Source organism: Pungitius pungitius, chromosome 1 (assembly GCF_949316345.1).
Source record: "Pungitius pungitius chromosome 1, fPunPun2.1, whole genome shotgun sequence".
NCBI classification, from domain to species: Eukaryota; Metazoa; Chordata; class Actinopteri; order Perciformes; family Gasterosteidae; genus Pungitius; species Pungitius pungitius.
The window spans coordinates 27,915,454-27,940,665 of record NC_084900.1 but is presented as its reverse complement, the minus strand read 5'-3'; the positions used below and the strand labels follow the sequence as shown (position 1 = coordinate 27,940,665).

At 44.2% G+C, this 25,212-nt stretch overlaps 2 protein-coding genes across 6 annotated transcripts in view; one reads left to right on the top strand and one right to left on the bottom strand.

The window, feature by feature from the left end:
* The window catches only part of casz1 (castor zinc finger 1), a 71,667-nt gene extending 62,181 nt beyond the window's left edge, over positions 1 to 9,486 (top strand). For 3 of the 5 annotated variants that reach the window (XM_037478450.2, XM_037478449.2, XM_037478448.2), the window contains exons 11-19: positions 153 to 316; positions 558 to 680; positions 786 to 1,097; positions 1,187 to 1,385; positions 2,170 to 2,341; positions 3,867 to 4,015; positions 5,109 to 5,322; positions 6,072 to 6,431; positions 7,197 to 9,486. In XM_037478450.2, coding sequence (XP_037334347.2) covers positions 153 to 316; positions 558 to 680; positions 786 to 1,097; positions 1,187 to 1,385; positions 2,170 to 2,341; positions 3,867 to 4,015; positions 5,109 to 5,322; positions 6,072 to 6,431; positions 7,197 to 8,455 — 2,952 coding nt within the window. In that variant the 3' untranslated portion in view covers positions 8,456 to 9,486. The remainder of the gene's footprint in view (positions 1 to 152; positions 317 to 557; positions 681 to 785; positions 1,098 to 1,186; positions 1,386 to 2,169; positions 2,342 to 3,866; positions 4,016 to 5,108; positions 5,323 to 6,071; positions 6,432 to 7,196) is intronic. The other 2 variants (XM_037478453.2, XM_037478452.2) reach the window with 1 other exon arrangement.
* Positions 9,487 to 21,278: 11,792 nt separating this feature from the next.
* The window catches only part of pex14 (peroxisomal biogenesis factor 14), a 40,975-nt gene continuing 37,041 nt past the window's right edge, over positions 21,279 to 25,212 (bottom strand). The window contains exon 9 of the mRNA XM_037479166.2: positions 21,279 to 23,546. Within this exon, the coding sequence (XP_037335063.2) occupies positions 23,039 to 23,546 (508 nt within the window). The 3' untranslated portion in view covers positions 21,279 to 23,038. The remainder of the gene's footprint in view (positions 23,547 to 25,212) is intronic.

Here is a 25,212-nt window from a genome sequence, read left to right as displayed (position 1 = left end):
TTTCTGCCATCGACAAAACATTTGTGTGTGTGCGTGTGTGTGTGTGTGTGTGTGTAAACTCCCACATTCTCACCAACATATGCATAGGTGGCCAGCTTCCGTATGTTCCGCGAAGCAAGCAGCGGTTTGTTTATGTGCTGTGTGTTCTGTAGATGTCACAGGTGAACCCGGCCCTGTTCAGCGCCATGAACCTGAAGACGGAGCTGGAGGCAGGCCAGGAAGGCAACACCTCGGAGGCGGCGCACTATCTCAACCGAGTGCTGAAGAGGCCTCTGCCAGAAAAGTCCACTGAGATCTGGAGGACATACCTCCGCAGGTATAACGCACGGAGGAGGTGTCAGTGCACACTCACATGTTAACGTTAAAACGTACTGTAAATACAATTCCCCACAGACCGCATTACTGTAAACTCCGTAAAATACAAAGAATTTAGTCTTGTCGGAATTTGCAATGACTCACAGTTCAAAGGACCTACAGTATTGAACCATTAAACCACAATTTCCTCTTAGCGTTTTCTGGGAAGGCAGTAAATGACGATCTTATCTGTCTATGTTAAGGTTTGACACAGAGGACTTCTGTGAGGCTCAGTGTGACTTCCTACAGAAAGTGCACTTTCACTGCCTGGTAGAGGACTGTGGTGCACTCTTCAGCACAGTGGATGGAGCCATAAAGCATGCCAAGTGAGTGTGCCACTTGTTCATAATCTAATGAGGAACCCTTTCCCTCATTCTGGCTTTCGGCTTTACTGATTCCACATGAAAATGAGCTCCCGTCTTGTTTCTCAGCTTCCACCTGCGCGCTACCTTGAAAGTGAAGTCTGAGCCTCAGTTCGGTGACTCCGGCGAGGGAGCCTCGCTGCAGCCCGCCGCCCCCGTCTCCATGGCCAACAACTCCTCCGTGGATGTGGCACACCTCACCTCCTCCGGCGGCTACAGCTCTCCTCCTCCCGCGCTGCTGGCCTGGAAGCAGCTGACCGGCAGCATCCCTCAGATGCCGGCCTCCATGCCCAACCTGCCGGCCAACTCTCCTCTGGCCACCACCTCTCTGGAGAATGCTAAGCCTCAAGTCAAACCTGGTTTCCTGCAGTTTCAGGAAAAGTAGGAGAAGCATGTATCTTCTTCCTGTTCATTTAGAGTACAGTGTGTTTATTAGACCATAAACTGCATTTTTCTTTCTTTTCTTACAGTGATCCCTGTTTGGCTACTGACTGCAAGTACAATAACAAGTTCCACTTCCACTGCTTGTTTGGGAATTGCAAGTATGTGTGCAAGACGTCTGGCAAGGCCGAGTCCCACTGTCTGGACCACATCAACCCCAACAACAACCTGGTCAACGTCCGCGACCAGTTTTCCTACTACTCTCTCCAGTGTCTCTGTCCCAACCAGGTGAGTGAGGCTTGATAACTCAGCCAGGAGCTGAATCCCCTGCTGTCATCTCCTGGAGGTTTCTAAGCATGAAGTATGCTATCTATTAGACCGGTATTTGAGGTTATTTGACTCAAGGCTTTCACAACCACGGCTCCCCGTCTTCCATCTCTGCTGAAAAAGATAGTCGACTCACCCCAGTAATGCCTGTTTATATGTCAATGATGTCATTTTGACTGCCGCATTCTCCTCTCAGAAAAGGCCAATTTAGCTGATATTACCCAATAAATCATTGTCACTTGCACAGTAAACAAGGCTGTCTGGAATAGGGCAAAAATCAGGGGAATGCTTTGCAAATGAAACCTAAATGGCAGCCCCCGCCTGCTCTCATGAGCCCGTATTTGGAAAACCATTTAAATGAATTCATTAATGTGTCGAAAATCACCCCTCTCACAAAAAGTCCCCTCCTGCCTAACCCTCCCCCTCATCCCCCTCCTTCTCCCGCTCCCTCCTCCCCCCTCAGTCTCCCTCTCCTGAACTGAGATGATCATATTTGGACCAGTCCTTTGGGATCTGGGCCTCTCAACCAGATGGCGGTGTACAGACATGTTCCAAAGGAGGGTTTTTTTTTTTTGTGGGAAGCCCGAGAAAAAAACGAAGAAAAAAAAACGTGTGATGTCTTTGTTTGTTTTCGGAAAAACTGTTAACATAGCGTTCACTTTAACTCTGCACACAAAGAAAGATCAAGTAATCCTTTCAGACCTATTCAACTCATGAAATTGGAAACTCTGTGTTTGATCTGCAGCACTGCGAGTTCAGAATGAGGGGCCACTATCACTGTCTACGGCCCAGCTGCAACTTTGTCACTAACATCACCACCAAGCTGCCATGGCACGTCAAGAAGCACGAAAAGGCCGAGCGCCGGGCCGCCAACGGCTTCAAATATTTCACCAAAAGGGAGGAGTGTGGGAGGCTGGGTAAGAAAGAATACATCTGATATAATTCAAGTTTAGTGAAGGTTTTGGTCCGCTGTCCCTTTTTGTCACACTCTAGCTTTTATTAATATTCTACCTGGGGCACAGTGTGGATATAAAGTTTTATATTGGGATTGATTTTTGGTGGCTGTTGCGAGGGGATGTATTATATATTATCTGTGTTTACTGAGAGAGACCAGTGTTGGCGTCATGCTATGTGAGTTGATAAAGAGGCTTTAAAGAAGTCGGCCTTATACGTTATGTTGCTGTGTTTTGCATATCCACATTGGCACCTCATGTCCCAAAGGTAGTCTTGCTTTTAGTATGTGAAGGGGGGGGCGGGGGGGGGAGCCAGGTTTTTTTTTTTTCTTCTTCCTTCTGCCCCTGTCAGAAATGACCAATTAGGTTTGTGTTTGTTAATTATCCGCCTTGTCTGGTTTAGCCTGTTTGTGTTCAGAAGCTGCGCCTCACAGCCACCGCTGCCATCGCACAGAAATGAATTAGAAGCGATCGGGGGGTTTTTTTCTCGTTTTTTTTCCCCGAGCGGTTGCACAAGCTTTTCAGAACACATCGACAAAGCAAACAAATACGGGCCCCAAACAGCTGTTTTTTGTCCCCAGCCTGATCTGCCATCGGTATTGTTCGGGCTGTGGGAAACACAGAAAGGATTACCATCGCTACGAGTCCTGTCATAAAGAATTGATCGCTCGCCGGTATCCGTGGCAGCAACATTAAACTGAACTTCTGGTTTCTGTCTCACAAAAGGCCCTCCGTGTCACAGAGGTTACTGTTATTTGCACAACTTTGCGCGTTTCAAACATTGTGTGTGCGCAAAAGCTATCTGATGACGCGGACGTGTTGTGGTACCATGGTTACTGACATGCTAGCACATGCCCAGCATGTTACGCTTTCAATTATTTCTGCCTGCTTTTATATAATAGTATTTGATTAACAGGCACAAAACGGAACATTCATTTGATTTTAAATCATAAAGCAATTAGTGCTAGACTGGATAAAACACTAGAAAAGAACAGAAGTATATGAAGCACACCGCAGCACAACAGAGAACAAAAGGAAAAATGACAATGGAGATACTTTGAAAAATGAATTTAATATGGCAATAATTGTATATTTACTTTGGTTTGCAGGGGTGTATGCATTATTGGCCCACAGAAAATGAGAATTTATTTATGTAAATTCCTAATTGAATAAAGCATGTCAGTGTAATAAAAGAGCTCCACAGGTTTAGTGCACAGAAGCCTTGACTTGCTCAGTGTGACACCGGAGTGATCTAATATTCCTCCTACATGTACACTCCAAACACTCTGAATCCGATCCCTGTTTTGTCGGAGTTATATCATGAAATTAAAAAAAAATATCACTTTACGTGTGATCTGATCATAACACTGTCACACTGATAATATTGCATTTAGCACAGTGGCTGTTCTCAGAAGTCTCGCAATCAGCCAAAGATAAATTTATCTGCAAATTGAATGGTTTAAAAACTGTTACTGCTTTCTCTGCTCAGGTTGTAAGTATAACCAGGTCAACAGCCACTTCCACTGCATCCGCGAGGGCTGCCAGTTCTCCTTCCTGCTCAAGCACCAGATGACCTCACATGCACGCAAACACATGAGGCGGATGCTTGGGAAGAACTTTGACAGAGTCCCGTCCCAGGTAGGTTCGCAGGCATGTGACACAAGTCAAATTAAAAAGTGTAATTAACTGAAAACTGAAACAGGCGTTGAGTCGTTTATCAAAACATTTTATAATGAAGCCAAGTAGCTCCTCCTTTTCATTTAATATTACCACAAAAAACATCCAGTAGTATTTTCTGTTGCAGGAACATTATTAAAAAGTATTTCCTCCAACAAGAACTGCTCTAGAAATGTAGTTCTAGAAGTTGAAAAGGAAAATACAAATTACCTGCTAAAGCTACTTCAAAAGTTTAAACAGATTGATTTCTTTCTTTTAACTGATTTCCTTTTTTAATTTGTCTGGGGTTTTTCCAGTTGGTATCCACGGTGATTTTATACCTAGCTTTGTTTGTTATGGGCCTTTTTATGAGTCAGATTCTGAAAACGTCTATTTAGGGCAAAGTACTGTTGATAACCTGTCGTACCAGTCAGTTACAAAACACTCATGAGATTCTTTTAATGAGATTTTTCACAGTTGAGTATCTTCCCTTTTTAACAACCTCTGCAGTACATCATGTACCGAAAGTGGATTTAAACATGTGGATTTTCAAGTTCTGTTTTGTTCTTTTTTCATGTGAAACCTTTATATATAATGACGTTCCTTCTTTCGAGAAATGCTTGGTTGCATGCCAAGAGCCAACACCTGCATTAATGACAGACTATAATCTAAGATGTTCTTTTCAGATAAAGTGTACTGAAATCTATGCCAGGCAAGGCAGCAGCCTTTCAGTGTTACATGTGGAAATGTCGACATAGCATATGGGTATTAGAGTCCAAGGCGACGTTCACATTATTTAGGCAGATGCCGAGTGAGAGAGAGGGAGAGAGAGAGAGAGGGAGAGAGAGAGAGCTCGGTGCCAATGCACTAAACTGGTCTTACAAAACAGAAGCATAACCACAGACAATGAGCGTTAGGCAACAGAACACCTGGCGAAGGAAAAATGGGCGAAATAGCTGGTAGCCTTACATCAGACAACATACACAGGTTATATATACACAGGTTGAACAAAATGCTGAATTGGTTTACGAGTTCCAGGTGTGTCACTTACAATAAAACTGATTTTGTGTTCCAGGTGATGCCACTGGGTCAGAGGTCAGATGCATCTGGTATGATAGGGAGCCATCCTGGTATGAACTCCAGCTTCTCGTCCACCCTCATGGACGAGACCGATGATTACATGGACTACATGGGAGGAGGGGGCAGCCCCTTGGGCCTCTCCTCCGAGTCCTCCAACCAGGACCGCAGCTGCACCAGCACACCTGTAGGCAACGATAGTTCTCCAGCAGGTGAGAATATGCAAAAACAAAAACAAAAATCATACTTGTCAGCATGTAGAGCTTCAATATGGTTAAGTTTTCATCTCATATTTGGCCTCAGGTTCACATACATCTACTTTACCAAAGAACAAAACCATCAATCAACCACGTATTTTGGGCTTTAGTAGTTTGATTTACAATCACTAACATAATTACACACACATCCTGTTATATGAGGTTGATGACAATGCTGTATTGTTATGTTCTGAGTCATGGACAAGGTCTTTTGCAGTTTGCCTGGTCATCCTCATAAAACTTTCATTTTGTACATCAGCGGTTTGAGTTATTGGACTGTATGTAGCTTATTACATTTCCCTTTGGCCAGTGATCATCCTTGTGGTTTTATGTCTACTTTAGCACTTTTAGTAGTTTAGTTTGAATTGTGGGAGGAGGGAAAGGGAGGGAGAAACAGTCTCCTTTTCCTTATACTGACTGAAAAAAAGAATTCTCTGCTTATAATTTCTAAATCTAAGCCTGCCTGTGATTTTCACATTTCTCCATGTGCGACCAATATTGTCCACTACTCGCATCATTGTTGTTTTGGCTGGTGTTTGGGTTACTTGTCTTGAATGGGCCTCATTTTGTATCATTCTCTTATCTTTTATCTTTCCCTTTTTACCTCCCATCCCCTCTGTGTGTGTGTGTGTGTGTGTGTACCTGTCTGTGTTTCTTCCCCTCTGGTCTGTCCTTCACCCTCTTCGGTCAACTCGTCTCCCCAGGACAAGGCTGGCACGCCACCACTTCTGCTCCTACCACCCCTGCTGATACTAGCGCTACCCAAAATGCCCCTCCTTCTTCCCCACCTCCTCCTCCTCCACCACCACCACCTCTACCTCACTACGCTCCTCAGCCTGGCCTCCATTCCCAGGCCCCATCCCTCTCTCCTGCTCTCCTCCGACCTCCTCTGTCATCACTCCCGTACCTCCTCTCTCCATCCTGTCTGTCATACTCTCTGCTCAGCGCCTCTCTGGGAGCCACTCGGGGTGTTGTCATGCCAACCAACACACCAGCTTTCAGCCCGATCATTGCCACTCCGTCTCCGGTTAAAAATGACGTCCCTATAGTGCAGGATGCTGCAGGTACTTATCCCCGGCGCAAACCAACACTGCAGCTGTCACTCTCAATTGAGTCCTGTGCAGTATTTAACTGTGTGATCCAGTCTTTCTGTGCAGTATTGTTGTGGAAAGACAGGAAACTGAAAAGACTTTCCAGCATGCAAAACATATTTAAACACGTAAACATGTTTGAAGAACTGTGCATGCTTACCGAGTGTGTATAATAACAAATGTGTATGAATAGCTCCCCTACACCTTTAGGTGTGTTTTCCCTTTTAGTATCACTAGAATTACAAGACAGAGCAGCACGTTTGAAGCCTGTACTATGAAGCCTGGACCTTTTTTAGCTCCCGTTAACAAAGCTGCATTGACGGCCTCCTATTTTAATCACGCCTCAGGTTTTATCGAGGCTCACTGCTTCCTGTCTTGCAGAACAGGGATCACATTATTAGGGTGTAGCAAAGGGTGGGTGCCCCTCATAAAACAACATGGAGATAAGAGGGTTGGTTAAGACCCACAATTCCGCCTCCGTTTGGAGGCTGGAGACACCCTGTAAAAGTGTCATGTTCCAAAGTCAATCTATCATTACCCCCCCTCCTTTAATCATTCTGGGAATTAGGAATAAAACAAATTGTGGCTCTCTGTGCTTACTCAGCCGTGAACTACTTCTGGCTGAGTGCGGCCGCACATTAGAGTTTGAACCGGGACGGTCTGGAGCTGTAATTTGCTCGTAGTTTACTTTGTGAACCAAGTGATTATAGTTTAATGTGTTTCCTTTTTTTGTTTCAGGCAACACCATCTCCATTCCCACGGCCACTGGTGCAAAGAAGCGCTTCTGGATCATCGAGGACATGTCACCATTTGGCAAGCGCCGCAAGACCCCGTCGTCACGCAAGATGCTGGACGAGGGCATGATGCTGGAGGGCTTCCGGCGCTACGACCTCTACGAGAACTGCAAGGACCCAGGCTGCCAGTTTTCCCTGAAAGTGACCCACTACCACTGCACGCGGGAGAACTGCGGCTACAAGTTCTGCGGCCGCACCCACATGTACAAGCACGCGCAGCACCACGACCGCGTGGACAACCTGGTCCTGGATGACTTCAAGCGCTTCAAGTCCTCACTCAGCTGCAACTTCCCTGACTGCCAGTTCTCAGGCAACAGCACCCACTTCCACTGCCTGCGCTGCGGCTTCCGCTGCACCGACAGCACCAAGGTGACGGCCCACCGCAAGCACCACGGGAAGCAAGACGTGATCAGCGCCGCCGGCTTCTGCCAGTTCAGCTCCAGTGTCGACTGTGAGGTTCCCGACTGCAAGTATAAGCTCAAGTGCTCGCACTTCCACTGCACCTTCCCCGAGTGCAAGCACACGGTGGTGGGCATGTCCCAGATGGACTCCCACAAGAGAAAGCACGAGAAGCAGGAGCGCGGCGACATGCCGTCCGTGTCGCCCAAACAGGAAGCGGCGCACCACCTGGGAGGAGGCGTGTCCGCGCTCCCTCTAATGTCTATGGGCCTTTCTTCTTCCTCGCCCAGTGGCCTCCACGGTTTGTCCCGCGGCATCAACAGCAGCGCTCCCTCCATGATCTATCCGGCAGTCGGCATGGGGTCGGAGTACAGCCACCTGTACCAGCCGTCCTCCATCAGCCTGGACGGCTCCCTCAACCTGGGCACCGACACCAGCAGCTCGCTGTTCTTCCTGAAGAACGCCGCCGGCCTGGGTCTCAGCGACTCCCTGGACCTCAGCAAGAAGAGGCAGCACGAGGAGGCGCGATCCAGCCACAAGCCCGCCGCCCCGCCGGGTCTGCCCGCGGCTCAGGACGACACCACGGGAACATCCGGAGAGGCCGAGGATGACCTGTCGCCAGAGGAAGAGGCGCACGCAGAGGAGGAGGAGGAGGACGAAGGCGAGGAGGAGGAGGAAGAGGAAGAGGAGGAGGAGGAGGAGGCTTTGCTTAACAGTGACTCGAATGATGATTTGATGCCGGAGCCTGGCGGTGAGAAGGACAATGGCGAGAGCTTCAATGCTTCCCAACTGGAAAAGAAATGAAAGAAAAACCACCAGTGACTGTAGGGACTGAATAAATACTCTGTGTACTATGAACAAACAAAAATGAAAGTGGCCTCATTCATCATGTCGAGACTTCAGACGACAACAAAATACAACAGCGTGGAGAAAAATGACGGCCCAAAATGATTTATTATGATGTTTACAAGATGACCAACATTATTAATTCAATTATGCATTAAAAAAAAAAATACGAACGGAGACACAGAATTAGGCCCTGGTTTACACACAGGGCAGCAATGTAAAGCATTTTACTACACATCAGTCTTTTTGTGTGCGTGCATGTTTGACTTTAATTTATTTTAATTTTTTTCACTTTTTTGTGTGTGGATAAAAACTAAAAAAAAGTTAGAAAAACAAATACAAATCTCTCTATATAACTATATAATATGTGTGTGTGTGTGTGTGTGTGTGTGTGTGTGTGTGTGTGTGTGTGAACGACAATATACAAAAGGAAATTGCTGGTACAGGCGACATGAGCTGCAGGGCCGTGCATACATAGAAAAGGGGAGGTAGATCACTAAGGGGAAGCAGGATACATTCAAACATTTGATTTTTTGTTTTCTTTATTATTATTAATATTATTGTTATGAGACACTGAGTGAAAAGGGGTCACATTTGGATTGTTCCCATCCCTCAGATGGTTTTCTTTGTTCCTCGATGGCGAGGGGAAATGACCAGTAAATATTGGGTCAGTCTCCAGCGAGCTGCCGGTCTCAACCGCTTTCTGACATTCTGCAGGAAATGTCCGACTAGCACCAAAACCAAGCCCAGCCCTTGTCATTTTTACCCCGCTGCAGGGGAATCAAGTTTGTGTGTGAATAGTGCACTTTTATATTAGCTGATCGCAATGATTACGATGGCGATAATTACCCATAAGCATATTTAAAAATATTTTTGTTACCATTTGCATCTTTGCGTTATTACGTTGTTTTGTTGTGTTGTTAGTCAGAAGCATATCGATCTCTGGGAGCAGGAGAGGTTGTGATTAACGGCCAGAGAATCAGGATGTGTTTGGGGGGAGGGGGGGGGGGGGGTGAAGGGGGGTGAGGATGAGTCACTCAGAGGCAGAGCGAGGGGGGACGTCAGACAGTGTGTTTTATGTTTGAAGATTTACAGACAGAAAATGTCTCAATGGCATTTTGTTTCCATTCACTATGGCTGTGGTTTAGCGCCTGTTGTAACGGTTTTTATTTAATATTTATGTGACCTTCCAATGAGAATTTTCTAGGGTGTTGTTGCACTTTTTAGGTTCATTTTTACCGTCTGAAAAAAATATGATAAATATCTTTTAACAGGGACTTTTGCTTTAAAGATGTTGTTTTAGTTCACTTTTGCTTCAATGCACAAATAGATGTTAGTGTGACAAAGAACTGTTGTTCTGTGATTTATTTAAAGACTGGTTTTTATTTTGTTTCTGTGATTTGACGGTTAAAAAAAAAAAAAGGAAATGGGTGCACCAGATAAACGGTGCCCTGACGAGAAACACTAATACGGACTGTGATTTTAAATGAATTCTTAAAAAGTTCATGTCAATGCTCACTTACTGTAGTACTAAATTATAAATCTGTCAAAGCCACCCGCTGGTTCATATTGAGCGAATGGTTTGACAGAGAAGTGGACACACTGATCATGAATAATCTCCTAAGCTTGACATTGGAAATTAACGATCATATTATAGGGAATAATAACGTGTGTAGATGATATTCCTCCAGATATTGTTTTGAGAAGAAAAAAAAGGTTGTACAGTATTTTCCTCTGTAAAAAAATAACTATATATGAACAAAATGCTCTTTCATGAACAGCTTCCTTTAAAAAGAAAACCGTTAAGAGGAGAAATGAATAATAAAAAGTTCAAAATTAAAATAGCCTCCCCATAGTTTGCTTGTGTGCGTGACCCTTTTTAATTTCCCCAGATATTTTGGAAAAAAGTTGTTCATTCTGTAGCATTGGCAGATTCCGTTATGATGTTTGGAGTATATATACATATATAAATATATCTTTCTTTTCCCTAGCTATGTCAGCAGCTAAAACAAAAATACACTGATTTGAATTCATTCATCGATGTTTCCGTTTTATTTAATGGTTCATTGTCATTTATGTGTGTGTGTTTTTTTTTCCACATTAATTGAAATTCTTGGTTTTCATTTCCTCGGCTGTGGGCCTCGCTCACAGACTCAACTGTCTCCAGGGACTTCGCTGCGAGGCAGAGGCGTCACGTTTGTTTTGTTTTCTCATCAGATAACTGTTAGGGGCTGGGAGACAATTGTGCACTTGACTTCAGTTTATGTGCGTGTGCGCGTATGTGTGAATGTGCGTGGGTGTGAAATAGCAGGATTTGTAAAAAGTTGAAAATAAAGAAACTATAATTATTCTAACTATAGACATGTAGTGATTGATAGTGCTTCAGCCTGAGGACATTTGGGGTTCCGTGTGGAGGGCAAAAGGTCACGACAGCCATCTCTCTCTGTGTCTTTTTCTATCTGTCAGTGAGACTACGGGAGTGTGTCTCCACGTAAGAGAGACAGAGGCCACGGAGCGGAGGCCTGTGGCTCCGTCACAGCTGCTCAGAGCCTCGATTCAGATTTCATGACCTTGTGCGCCTTTTTCCCTGCTTTGTTCCCGCTTTGAATCCAACTGGGGGACACTTTTCTGTCATAGAATAAAAAATCAACCAACAAAGAAATGTAAAAAATAAATAAAAATAAGCATCTGCATTCGTGCAGGCAGAGGAGTCAACAATATTTGTTGTTGGGGTCACCCGTTGTTCATGCTTGAGATTCTGGTGAACAAGATCAGAGCCGAGGACCATTAGGGAGATTTAGAGGCCTGCTACTGCTAACAAGATGGCTCTCTGTGTCTCGTTCAGTGTTAACAGGGCACATTTATTTATTTTTTTGTTGCTTTGAGCCATGTGCTGGGTTCTCCTCCTCCCACTCGTGTCACCCAGTGGCCAGTGTGCTGGTTCTTTCTGTCCCCTTTCGTCCACAGCTGTTCCTGTCCTTCCTCCTTCTCTTCCTTGTGATGTTTTTTTTTTTTTTTAATAAAACAAAAAAGGAAAAAAAAAATTGGGTAAAGGCATCACCATCTGTCAGCCAGCTGGCATCCTGTATATAATCTACCAGGGAAAGAAAAAAGAAAAAAAAGAATAAACATGAAAATTATATTACACAAAAACCAGACGGAAACGACCTCCAAATCGTGCATAGGCTGCTGCCGAAACCACAGATCGTTTTACTGTTTTAATTAACAGAGTAAAAAAGATGGTATAAAACAGTGGTGGAGAAATAAACTGAGATGGATTTTCACTGCTGGGAGAAATGTAATATGAAAGCCTCCTGCTTACTGCAGCGTAATAGATAAACAACATTTCAGACTTTGTAAAATATATTGCACTTTTGGACTAAAAGCCATCTACCGTTTGCGTTCAATTTGGCTAGACTCATGAGACCTTTTATATGAAAAGTAAACAATAAAGCAATTTTTTACTTGAATTTGTGGCCCTCAGCACTACTATTCATTCTTGTCGTATTGCTTATTTCCTCTTGGATACAGTGCTGTTCATCTTCATTGTGCTATATTTATGTTTCATCTTCTGTTTCTGCATGTCTTATGCAAAGATTGAGCTTTTCACTCGGTGAAATAAAAACATACTGAACGACTTTAGGCGTGTTTTCAGTGGAAGTCATTTTGAATGTCAAATACGAGCATGACAACAGATGCAAACTTTGTGCCTTTACACAAAAACACCAGGTCATATACAGTATATATATATATGTATATACATATACATATATATATATATATATACATATACATATGTATATGTATATATATATATACATATGTATATGTATATATATGTATAACTCAACATATGTTAGAGGTACCAACAATGTGTGCACACATGCCGACCATCGCTGACGTGCACTGGGTTGATGTGCCAGGAACAGGTTGAGTGAGAGAGTGAGCAGTGCGCAGAGGCGACAGTCGGGCCCGGGAACACACACACGCGACAGGTGTGCGCTGCACATGCGGTCACATGACGCCTATAAGGCAGATTAGGGCCCAAACAGATGAAGCACTGCTTAATGGCAGCTTTTATTAAGTTCACAAAGCGTGGAGGGGTGGGGGGGGGGTGATCAGAGGGAAAGCAGGTGGCTGAGCCTGTGCACTCTCAGATGAAGACAGATATTGTATAGTGGAGTCTGAGGAGGGGAGCCATTGTGGAAGGATTTATGAAGATTTGGCCGCCCTGGACTCACCGGCTGCCTGTCCAGGCAGTAATATAACGACAGAGGGAGAGCAGAGAACAATTCGGGAGGGAAGATGTGCCGCAGCAGAGTGTGATCCTGTATGATGAGATGGAACTGTGTTAATACCTGCGAAGATGGACCAACATTGTTGCAGCAAAAAGTGAAAGACAGCACAGAAATAAAGACGAGTGAAAGATTATTCACGCACAACCAAAACTAAATCCCTGTAACAGTTTACATTTAGATCATTGTATAAAAAAAGTGAAAATAAATTAACAAACCATTAAAGTCAAGGCCCACAGACTCTGATTGGCTGAGTGTCTGTACTTCACAGTGATGTGAAGACAAGACAGAGACGTGATTGCAACGATACACTCCAGTTCTGTCCCCAGCTCTCTGCACAGGCGGCCTGCAGGCACACGCTACTCAAACAAACACACTGCTTTGTTGATCTGCCATCTCCCCCCTGGTCTGGATTCTTTTTTTTCACAATAGCAAGTGTGAATTTTGAATTAAAATAACTATTAGAGTAAAAACTAGGGCCGGGACTCGATTAAAAATATTAATCTAATTAATTAGAGGCTTTGTAATTAATTAATCAAAATTAATCGCATTTTAATTGCATAAATATTTGACCTGAGAACAGTGAGAAGTAATTTTTTTCACATGGATTTTTATTTTTGTTCAACCAATTCCAGCAGACAAGTGTAGAAATAGCATATTTAGACTTTCAGAAATTCAGGTAGCCTATAGGTAAGTAGACCTTCTGTAAACTATGTTTTTTTAAGTAGACCAATACTTTCAAGTACATTCAGAACATTGGTTATTTTTTCAGACGTGGTCTTAGTTACCCTGGTCCTTAAACCAGTCATCCGGTGCAGTGCGGGTTTGGTGTGGGTCCTTGTACTCGTAGTCGGGCTAACGTCGGGCTCACGCTAGCTGCTAATTGTTTTGCGTTAAGGTGATACTTGAGGCTCGATGTGAATTCCTTGTTGCATAGCTTGCACACAACCATGCTCTTATCGACGCTTCCATCCGTGTGTTTATTTTAATATTTTCCAAGATTTCCCATTCACAGGGCCACCTGACACGGTCTCGTCAGCTTCTTCGTTCATGTTCACTGTGGTTTGTTGTTGTCTGAAGTCATGAACGCTAGTTGGTGCTCCAGTATAATCGGTCCTCCCGAAACTCATCCAGTGAGAAACTTTCCGCGGTGCAAAAAATAAGTGTAAAAATGCGTAAAAAATGTTTAATGTGTTATTTTTTGTGTAATTAATTAATCTTAATTCACATTGTAATTAATTAATCGTAATTAACGCGCTAAAGTCCCGGCCCTAGTAAAAACATTTTTTGTTAGAGGCTGTTTTCCGCAACTCAAATGCAAACAACCTTCTCACTACCAAACAGCAGAGAAAAGCTGGAGGAGACCAAAACAAAGCTAAAAGGTGGATGTCAAACAGCGTTCATGAAGTGGACAGAAACCAAACTCAAAATCAATCTGTCTCGACAATCTATATAGTATCTGGAGCTGCAAGTTACAAAGAATTTTGTTACATTCTACAGCAACACATGCCATATGTCTCAGTCACTAACCAACCATTAAATCCCCATTGGAGCTCATTGGATGCTGGAACTTTATAGATGTAGGTTTATCCCCACAAACATGTAATGTTAGTTGAATAATGTCATAAGAAAACCCTGGAATGTACTTCGGGTTTTTAGAAAAAACAATGAAATCCTGACAACTTTATTGTTTTATTTTTATGCTTTGCAGTTAAATTACAATTTAAAAGGTAATCTGATATATTATCAAATCATAGAACCTTACAGCCCAATAACAATTACGTAGTCACAGTCTTGATTGCGAACGCACAACTATTTTCATCTTTAGTACACACTGTATACTGGTCAACATTAAAAAATATACATTTGAGGGATTGTAACTAAATAGCGTGTCTCAACGCCACAAAACAATAAGCTGCTGACTGTGGTGCATTTGTCATCAGACACAGTGCAGCTAGTTGTTGATAGATGTAGAAAGATATGGCTGTGATTGGGCCCACAGGCACACACTAGATTGCCTTTGGTTTTACTGATCATGGGCCCGTTTATAGTTCCCCTTTTTGGATGAGATGTTTCCCCTCGTCTCGTTCAGCGATCTGCCCCAGTTAGACCTCACTTTAAATCCGCTGCCCTTTGCAATAGATGTCCATTCATCTATTTTTGCATGTGTATGGGCTTATTTTGGAAAGACCTCAGTCACATGGCGGATAAGGGGGCTGTGTGAAAAAAGCTGCTTTGCCATTGGTAGCAGCTGTTGCTGCTGAGACACCTCTGAGGAAATGGAGAATTGGACACACACTCATCCAATATACTATTAACAAGACTTTATTGGATGCAGGACCACAGGAACACGCGGCTTTGCCTTATGTGGCTCTGTTTAGATATGCTGCTCTTCGCCGTGTGTGACTGCCTGTCTGAGGCAGTCTGAGCACCTTTGTCTGTGTGGATGTGATCTCAGGTCTGTGAGTTTAGAGCCAGGTGTCCCGTATGGTTAGATATATAAAAGACAAAGCGAAATGGGGGGGGAAATGTTGCCATTTACAAACAAATTACATTTTGTAGTTAACAGTGACCCAAATAAGAAGAGTTCCCATGTCTGTTTGTAGAAAACATCTAACTGTAGATTTTACTATGCAAAAAGGAGATTTTCATCAGTTTTATATTTTCCCTATATAAAAACTAGCCACACTAAAAGTTGTTGTTACGCTTTTGAACATAGCAACGACTACTGTTGACCTCCTCCACCTCCATAAATACAAATATATAATTCCCCCATAGATGCCCTGAGGCACAGTTTTCTTTTTTTTGTGCAACACTTGTGGGTTGTTTCCCATTTTCCATAAACACACCTCACATACTTTACAGGTTGGCGTATCTAGGCATATTTGTCTTTCAACATGTTTTTTTTTCTGTTGGGACATAAAGATAACAAAAGCATTCTTCTCACAGTTTTGATGGAACATTCAGTTAGTGAAAACAAACAAGGGTGGTGTGATCATTCCCCTCAAAAACCAGAAGAACTGGATCTGACTTTAGCTAGGTCTCAGAGAAAAGAAGTTGGAAACCGCTGATCAGATCGTCTCTCTGATAGAAACCTCATTCTCATTTTTCCAGGGAAGCCAGAGTTGGAAGGGTTAGAGGGATGGGAAATGAGGTTTCAGGTCATTGAGGGCAGCTTTTCTTGAGACATCTGAGCACTTTAAAATCATTCATTATGACCAGTGTTCATGCCTTTGACTACGAGTTCAAGCCTGGCCGTCGTGCGCCGAGATGGGAACGAACACACTTCTGGTATTTCTGTGAGCTCTGTTTGAAGTGAACACATTTTCAGAGAGGGAGAGGCGAGGGGGTGTAATGTTACGCCGGGAGGAGATGTTATTTGGTAAACACGCGGTTGTCATCTTACAAACACAAACAGAATCCAGCGGGAAGGCGAGCGTCGGCCCTCTTAAACGCCTCGTAAAAAAAACGAGCCTCCTGTGAACCACGTTACGTAAATGTTTACTAAGAAATACCAAACATTGTGTTCCGTTTGTTTTACTTTTGCCTCAATTGTGCCCACTGCCGTATATTAGTCCTCCCCAGGGTAAAACACGACTTAGTGAGCAGAGTAAACACCTGGTAGCAGACGGCCAAACTCGTGCAGCAGTGGGCTCCTGCCGGCTGGCCCTTACGCTTCAAGTAGTTGGCTTCAGGATTGGACCACAGGTCTCAGGAGTAGAGTGGGAGTATTTCTTTAACCACATTTGCTTGATGTGACGTGAGTCCGTGGGGCCTTGGGATGGTTCTGTTTCAGGGAAGAAGGCTGGGCGTATTAGGACAGTCCTACATGACTCACTCGCATGATTATACCCAGAAAGCCGTTCCACAGAAATGCCACTTGAAACATTTTTTTTTCTTTCCTAAAGCAATTGAAGCAAGTGTTTTTTTTTTAATCTGTTTGTAACATCACATAACTCTGAAAGGGAGAACAATGAATCCACACACACGTACTACTAATTGACCTTAAAGGCCACTCCGCATATTTGGTCTAATGTACACGCGGAAACGACCAAAATAGCCTCTGTGTGTCTAGATAATTAATGGAGATACCATTGAAGTAATATCGTCTTTAAACTTTACCTTTATACCACAGGCCACTCTTAAACTTCAGAAAGAAATTCAACACAATCACTTTTGTTACACAAGATTGAGCTTTGGCAACTGAGTAACAACACAACTGTTCGGATGGTGAATGATTATCAAAAGATTAGTTAGCTGTGGTTAATTAATAATATTCTACTCTGACACAGGCTGTGTAATGTTCTCTTCACACTGATGTCCTCACCCTATAATGATGTTGCGGGAGATCATCCGAGTAAGAAGACATTTCTTGTGACCTTCTCTGGGGAATCTTGGCATATATTTTCTGTCAAAATGTATTTTAAAAAGTCGTTAGTGTCTCAGTGGGAACGAAGTGGAACTTGAAATAGTGCGGAGGCTTATTCTTAGCAGATTGCAACAAGTTTCATTCTGTTTCTGGTTTGTCACAACTGTTGCACTGGATCTAAAATCAAAGCATTACGATCAGCTTTATTTCTGTTGAATGACTCTAGAATGTCAGCAGCAGCAGCAACCCCCCCCCCCCCCCCCCCCCCCCTCATCACGAGAACCTTTAAAAAGACCGGTTTCAGTGTCACAGCTGTGACCTTCATAAAAAAGAGCTGGGCAACAGGTGGGCATCATGCGTGTGCTAATCTTCCACATTATGGTTGTTGATAACAGACACTGCACAGCCCCCCCCTCAGTTAAAACTCAGTAATTTAATATGGAATACATCAGCAATGTGATATTTGCAGCATGGAAGAACCAAAGGTTGGGAAGATTCTGCCGATGCTAATAATAGAAAACTTCCATCATTCACTGTGGGTTTCTGTTACCAGAAGAATCCTGCGAGTACCGCAGAGCCTCCAAAACAAGATGTTGGGTGTCCACCGAGGGATTTTGAGATTATTTCTTTTCACTCGCTGTCCTCCTCACTAATGGCATGAAAATGTGGATAGTATTTCGCTGTGACAATCCTTGCCAATTTTGGAGGACAAGGTCAGCGAATGCGTCGCCGTGCCCCCGTCTCACGGACCACCCTCCCTCACCCATCAATTCTCACACCAGGCCGCCAACTGTTGTTTTAACAAATACAACTAGGAAAGGCCACGGGGCTGGTCAACCCTAAGCTAGTTCATCACGTCGGCGTTCAGGGTTTGGAAAAATAAGAAATGGCCAACAAAGGGCTAATACAATTAACATGTATTTATTCTGAATTGAGTTGAATAGCTGTGATAACACAACATGAGCCCCTTTGTGAATGCATAGAGCCAAGTCGGTGCTTTTCCTGCCCACTACCATGATTCAGGTGTTCCACAGCCAGGCTCTGTGATTAGTTTCATTTGCACCTGTTGCCCTTGCGCTTCCTGCAGCCGCGGCCCCTCAGCAGGCTGACCGGCCTTCCCTCGCATAATCCAATCTCCTCGCAACGCGGTTGCCTGCTCTCCGACAGCACAAGGGTATTCTTCTTTTGTTTTTTTTACCGTGTCTCCCGTTGGGTTTCTCGTGGCCACCATTATTGGACCATTCATAAATACAACCAGCCAGCGCCCAACTCCCCGGGCTTTTTTTTTTTTTTTTACGGCTTGCTACCGTTTTCCCTCGCTGGCCCTCAGCAGCCCCCTCCTCTACCTGCCAGTGAGCAAAGCTTTCCACATGACAGCCCTCCCCAGTACTCACATACTCCATTTGGATTTGAAACAGCGCCAGGACAAAATCGAAGTGACACAGGCCACACAGAAAGGGAGGGAGGGAATGCGATCCCACTTGATTGTTGAGAGTTTATATAGCGAGTGATGACAAAGTGCTTTATGACTTTGCAGTGTTTTCGCCGGGGCCCTCCGATTGAAGCCTTATACAGGCAAAGCCCCCTGGTGACCTTGGCTTGTCAAATGCTCTCCTTTTCACCAGGAAGGAGCCTGTGATCAGCGGCTGCTCAGAAGTAGTAAGCTGCTTTCAGAGAGACAGCCGCGGAGAGCTTCTGGAGGTGACCCGTGCTTCCTTACTTCCACAGCCGATCGCGCTGAAGGAAAAGAAAAAAGCATCAGTCAGAGAAATGTTGAAGCCTGTTAACCCACTGGATAAGAAGCGCAGGTTGAAATATTAAAACGTGACTATTTCCAACATGGCAGAGAGTCTCTTTGAGGCTGTGCTCCAGCTTAAGGCTACTAACGTGCTCGCAATGACATTCTGATGCTAATATAATAACGGTCACCGTTTGACCTTTGTCTCGGAAGGCGTATAACATATTTTCACTGCAGATGTGGATAACATCAGTCCGAAACGAGGATTTCCCGAGGCGTAAAGGGATATTTCCAGAGGGGTAAAGCAACCGGTGGAGTTCCACAGGCGCTGTCACAAATCAAGCATTACACGAGATGGCTCCCAGCTGCATGCCACATGCTTTTCATCTCACAGGGAAGAGGAAAGAGGAGCATTTCTTCCTCTGGCCTCCTCTTCTTGTATCGTCCGTGACCTTTCCTATGCAAATCTTCCCCTCAAAGGAAGACGTCACGCAGACATGTTGGGAGGAGCTTCAGGCTCCAACAACTGGAACCTACACTGCGGGTGGAGCAGCAGAAGCTGGACTGAGGATCAACGCCCCGAGGTCCGAGGGAAGGGTTTTTTTTTTTTTTTAAAGGAGCGGAGGCGGCGCGTGCGTTGCGTGGCGACGGGCTTACAGCCCTCGCATTGATCCAAAGGAGACACCGGTCCTCTAACCTGCTGAGTGCTCAGTTCCCAGCGAACAATGGAGTTCAGAGCGCGTCGATACGCTGCCCTATTGAGTGCTCCCCGTTTAGCAGCGAGATTGATGAGGTTATGGCTCCCAACCGGGGAGGCGAATGGTGTCAAAACCAAGGTGTTGCTTTCGACAAACAAGCCTCGCACCGCACTACCAAACTGAGACGCACCGGTTTAGCGGCTCTAACCAGGAAGTGAGCCTGCACGGACTTCCTGAAAGGCTGTGCAGACTCACAATGGATGTTGTTAAGACTTTTAAAATGTAGATGAGATTATGAAGGTTGAATAGATGGTGCTTTCTGGACAGGAATGCACGGCAAATCCCCCAAGACACTAAATGATGTACATGTGAATTTATTACAGTGGGTCCCTATAAATCTAAGGTGGGCCTGAACTCCAGGGAGAGGTTAATGGATTACAAAGGGATGTGGTATCGAACCTCGGAGAAGTTTATACACCTCATCAATATGTGAAAAGCCATTGATCATTTAGACACTGATGAATTAAATTCATACACTTGACAACGCATGGGAAAAAACAGAAAAAAACAGCGTTTTTTTGGGGGGGGAGGGGGGTGACAGTCTTTGGAGGCATATTGTATCATCAGAGACAATGGAAAATTGCACGTGAAGAAAACAAAACCAGATCAAAACAAACAATTGAAGTTGAAAATCTGAGGATCATTATTAAATATGAATTGTGCGCCAGTTCAGATATTCACTTTTAGAAGGAATTTACGTACATGTTGCGTGTACATGTACTATCTTGCCAATTGCTAGTACATTTTGTAGTTAGTATCTTAATAACGTTAGCAGGATTGATGCATGTAGCTAGGCTCAAACATTGGTATCGATCACAAATAATTAGAGCATATCGCTATAATAAAAATATTGCATTATATCACCTTTATTCCTTCTTTCTGCCCGTCTTAAAGTAGTCTGTTGGAATCAGCAAAAACTATTCATTTCAAAATAAAGGACTCAGAATAGAAATTACATTCTATACTATCACGTTCAATACATCTTTCAAGAAGACACTACTCCCACAACGAAAACCGAAAGACAATCCACCCACGCAAATAAGCAACACTCGACACATGTAGTGTGGAACTATATCACTCATCAATTCCAGAGAGAAAGCTGAAACCAACATCCTTGCTTTATGAAAAGTACTGAAAGATCCGTATCAGGCAGACAAATTGCAGCCGGTTCAAAGACGTAACTTAAAAGCTCAGGACACGCAAACCGGCTGTAGGATAAACAAGTTGGATATTTTTTCATTTCATGGTAAATATATAGACGGATCTGATATTACTGGATGTACAAGGCACAAACTTGTTTAACAAAAGTTACATTTTTATGTTGCCAAACTACATATTTTGCCAAAAAAATTTAATTTTACAGAAGACCATCCTGCACCTGAACATAAAACCACGTTCAAACATGCACTTGAAGGCCAACTGCTGTTCGTTTGGTTATTGTGCATTTATTTACTTTATGTCAGATACTTTGTACCGATATTGTATACTTTACTCAATTGTGATTTCCAACTGGAAAATTGATCTCTACTACAAGTTACGTATTTCTGTGTTTTTTAAAATGTATGGTTTTGCCAAAAAAGTAATAATACATGGTGGTCCACTGAAATGAAGAAAAAACATGAAAGCATAAGATTTTATTTGAGATAAAGCAGATTTATTACACTTTTGTACATGGTTTGCTGGCACTCAAAAGGTAATCAGCAGGTTACAGAGAGGACCAATCACGGGCTCTACAGTGGCCAAGAAGCATACGTTACACCTCTCCATTACGTACTTCTGTAAACCTTATTCATCCATTCAAATTCATCTCTACAAAATCAAAGAAATATAGTTTACAGTGTTGTTGACCCCATCGACACCACCCAACTTAATCTAAAGGACGGGTGTCACACAGAAACGAGCAGTGCCCCTCTACCTTTTCTTTCTTCCTATGAAGGCCATGTGATGGAGGTGGAAATGGCACCAGAGCTGATATCCCTTCTTCTCACTCATGGACTCTTCTCGTTAGCTGGAGACAGTGAGTGCAGAGTGAGTAATTCAATAAGTCAAGTATTCATTCATTACTTTCCTTTTCAATCATGGGGCAATGCTTTTTTTTTTTTATAACTTCCCCCATCCACCTCCACACTGAGAATAGTGATACACGCTCTGCAACTTCCATCTGTGGCAGCCCTTGTTGTCTTACTGCAGCTTAATTATAAAATATTGGCGCCGTTTTCTGTAAAGATTACTCACTGTAGGAGGCCCCACATAATTTGGACCGCAGGGTTTGTCACAGAAAATAATACAATGCAACTGGGCTTTCTGTATTAGATTTCCGCTTTTAGCCCCCTTGACATTTCAAGCTGCATGAACTAATACATCTGTTATTTGTTGATCATTTGATTATTAACATACTTCACAAACCAAATCAGCTGCCCTGCTGGAGACTCAGAAACGGCTCAGCAGACAGTCTGCGTTTTCTCGCCTGCCACGCACGCGTAAACACGCTTGCAAAAAAAAAAAAGTACACAATTCAGCCCCTCAGTGAAAAGGGAAAGCGGGGGAAGAAAAGATTTATCTTCTCCTCCTTTGAGCGTATGAGCACTCTGACACCGGCATGGAACAAAGCCCGTCATCACATTCTAATCTCGAATTTCAGGGCTTTTATTTCACCCAAATGCCACCCTGCTGGCCTTGTGAATTATTGACAGACTGACACCAATGCGAAAGGACACATAAAAGAGACTAAAAGCTCCGGCCCTGGAAGAGCTTGTCCTCTCCTATTGCCGTCAACGGGGGAGACAAACTCTGCTAATGCTTCTCTCCGAGCTCACGGTAACGCTGAGGTGGAAGTGCCAACATATGACTCCTGACCTCCGGCTGCACTACACTAAGAGGGCTAGTCTGTGCAGCGCGGACTCTTTGGTCCCTATAAGAACCGTAGTACAACTACACGGGCACCAAGGCAGAGCTGCAAATGATCTGATGGAATCACAAAATTAAAAGCAGCCGGTCACGCGCGGTTGGTACTGCATCCAGCCTTTTAAAGTCATTGTGATTGGGCTGCCGCTCGCCCGTTCTCCTCTCAGGAGGAGTGTGACGCCGTGGTATGCGGCTCCCCATGCAGTCGTTTAGTCTCCGTGATGAAACGTAAATCGAGGTAAGCCCTGTGTCAACTACACACTCCATTATTTGTCAGTTTTGCGTCTTGTCGCGCCTGCTGCTCATTTTGCTTAAGATTAAGATGTGAGAGAAACGAGGGGGAAACCGGCAGCAAAGACAGATTTAAAAAAAAAAAAATAGAATGGGGAAAAAACCACTACAAGTGTGAGCAGAGAGGAGCAGAATGAAACAAAGCCGGCGGCAGAGATGAAGTGCCTTTGTGCTTTCTACTGCTGTCTAATCCACCTCGCTCTCGTTGCTGGCACCCACGGGCCGCCTCAGTTTGTCCACCTGTTCGTTAATCTGTCCATCCCCACCACGCCGATCCACTGTCTGCATGCTTACACCCTCCTCCTCCTCCTCCTCTACGTGGCTGAGATCATCCTCCACCTCCTCCTCCTCCTCGTCCTCCTCCTTCTTCTTCTCCGAAGCCTCCTCTGCCCCCTGCACCTCCATGCGGTCCTTCAGGTCCAGGACCTGACTTGTGCCCACGGCCACAGTGTTGTTGTCTTTGTTGATCTGGTGCACTCCACCAGGCCCTCCCAGTGCGTCCTGGGGGCTGTGTTGTCCATCTGTGAGGGGGGAGGAGTCGGCCGACTCGATGCTGACAGGGGAGATGTCGCTGCTGCTGTTGTTGGTGGTGGTGGTGTGGCTGACCGGGGACGAGACGGCTGCCGAGGGGGGCTTCAGGGGAATCTGCCATGAGGGGATTTTAGGAATAATGGGAGTGGACGGGAATTGTCTCCTGTGGGAAATGGAGCGGTGGAGGAAGGGGGGGGGGGGGGGGGGGACAAGAGGGAAGGGAGATCAAAACATCATCAAAACCTCACTGTGATCGAAATGTTTGAAAATAAATCCCACCTTCAGCCTTATAGGCCCACTGTGAAGCATACATAGCTCCTAAATCACGTGTTAATCAAAAAACACTAGTTTGCATTTTAGCATGCAGACACACACAAAGCACACTAGGAAATTATCATAATCATAACACAGAAAATGGCTTTTCCACCCCCTTAAACCGCCAGATGTTTGCCGCACCTGGTAAAGACGTTTTTTTTAAATCACATCCTCTGCAGCTTTTAAGATCAAAAAGACGACGTTGAATCGTAATGGGATAAGAACTTCTTAGTGTTTAAAAAAACAACAACAGTTTGGAGATGATTCGGATCATTTGAACGAGAGGGGGTTGGGGGGGGGGGGGGGGGGGCGACAGATGGTGATACAGAGCCTTTAGTTTGTGATTCAAGCCTTTGCCAGAAAACTCATTGGAGAGAGTCAGTCAAGAAAGCCAACCACGAAAGGGATATTATGTCTGACTAGAATGGACGAGGTGAACGAAACGCGCTCAGCTTGACAGTTCTGAGGCCATTTCCGTCCTCGCCGCTTTTCTGATGTTACACGGCCTACTTCAGGCGTCGTTATGGACGCCGATACATAATCATGCACGCTAATGGCCCCGCTGAGCGGGGCTGCGCCTGACTAGATTGAGGAACAAAGATGGGAGGAACGAGCGGATGTCTGCCAGTGGACGATGAGCCGTAACAACACAAACCCCTTCACACCTCGCATGAACGTGCGAGGGGCGGAGTTACAATTTACAGCGACCACAAACAAGACGATCGATTGGAAAGTACTTTCTGTCAGAACCCAGCTAATTCTCCTGTTCACATAATTCATTTCTGTGCTGTGTCATTTTGCAACTATAAAATGACTAAAGTTGTATGGCAGCAATTATGCATATGTATTTATTTTGCTTACCAATAAAAGCATTAAAAGACAGAAGATCAGCTGATGCCTGCAATATGCTAATCGACCGAGGCAAGTTGTGAAGTAGAAGAAATGGGGCAATCAGTATTATAACCTCCGGTGCCTATGAGATTAAACATATTTGAGATTAATGATTATGTTTTCAGTGTGCGGGCAATTTGGAAGAGCAATGTGACAATCTGTGTTCTTTTATTTTATTTATTTAGACTCGAGCGCAGAATTTCCAGCCATCAACAACAGCGTTCTCCTCTGTAGGAGTCGGTACGTGAGGACGCGCCAGCTACCACACATCGAGTTTCAACTAAAAGGTAAACTCCAGTTTACCAAACTCCATGGGGTTGAAGAAGGTGACAGTTTCATTGAGTAGTTGGAAAATGACACATGTGGTTTATGACGTGGCTCTTTCTAGGGTTCAATCCTCTTCTAGATGTTCAATACACACGGATAATACGGACCCTTTAACCATACACTTCTCTGATAAAAGTTCCAACATTTACGGCTTCACTTCCCCCCCTACAGTTTCTATTTGTGTTGGATTTTCAGGTCCCAATGACTCCTAATGTTTTACTTGCATAAGGTCATTGCCTTTCCGCTCCGTCAGTCAGATGCTCTATTCTATTTTAAAGGATGGGTGTAACCCCTCC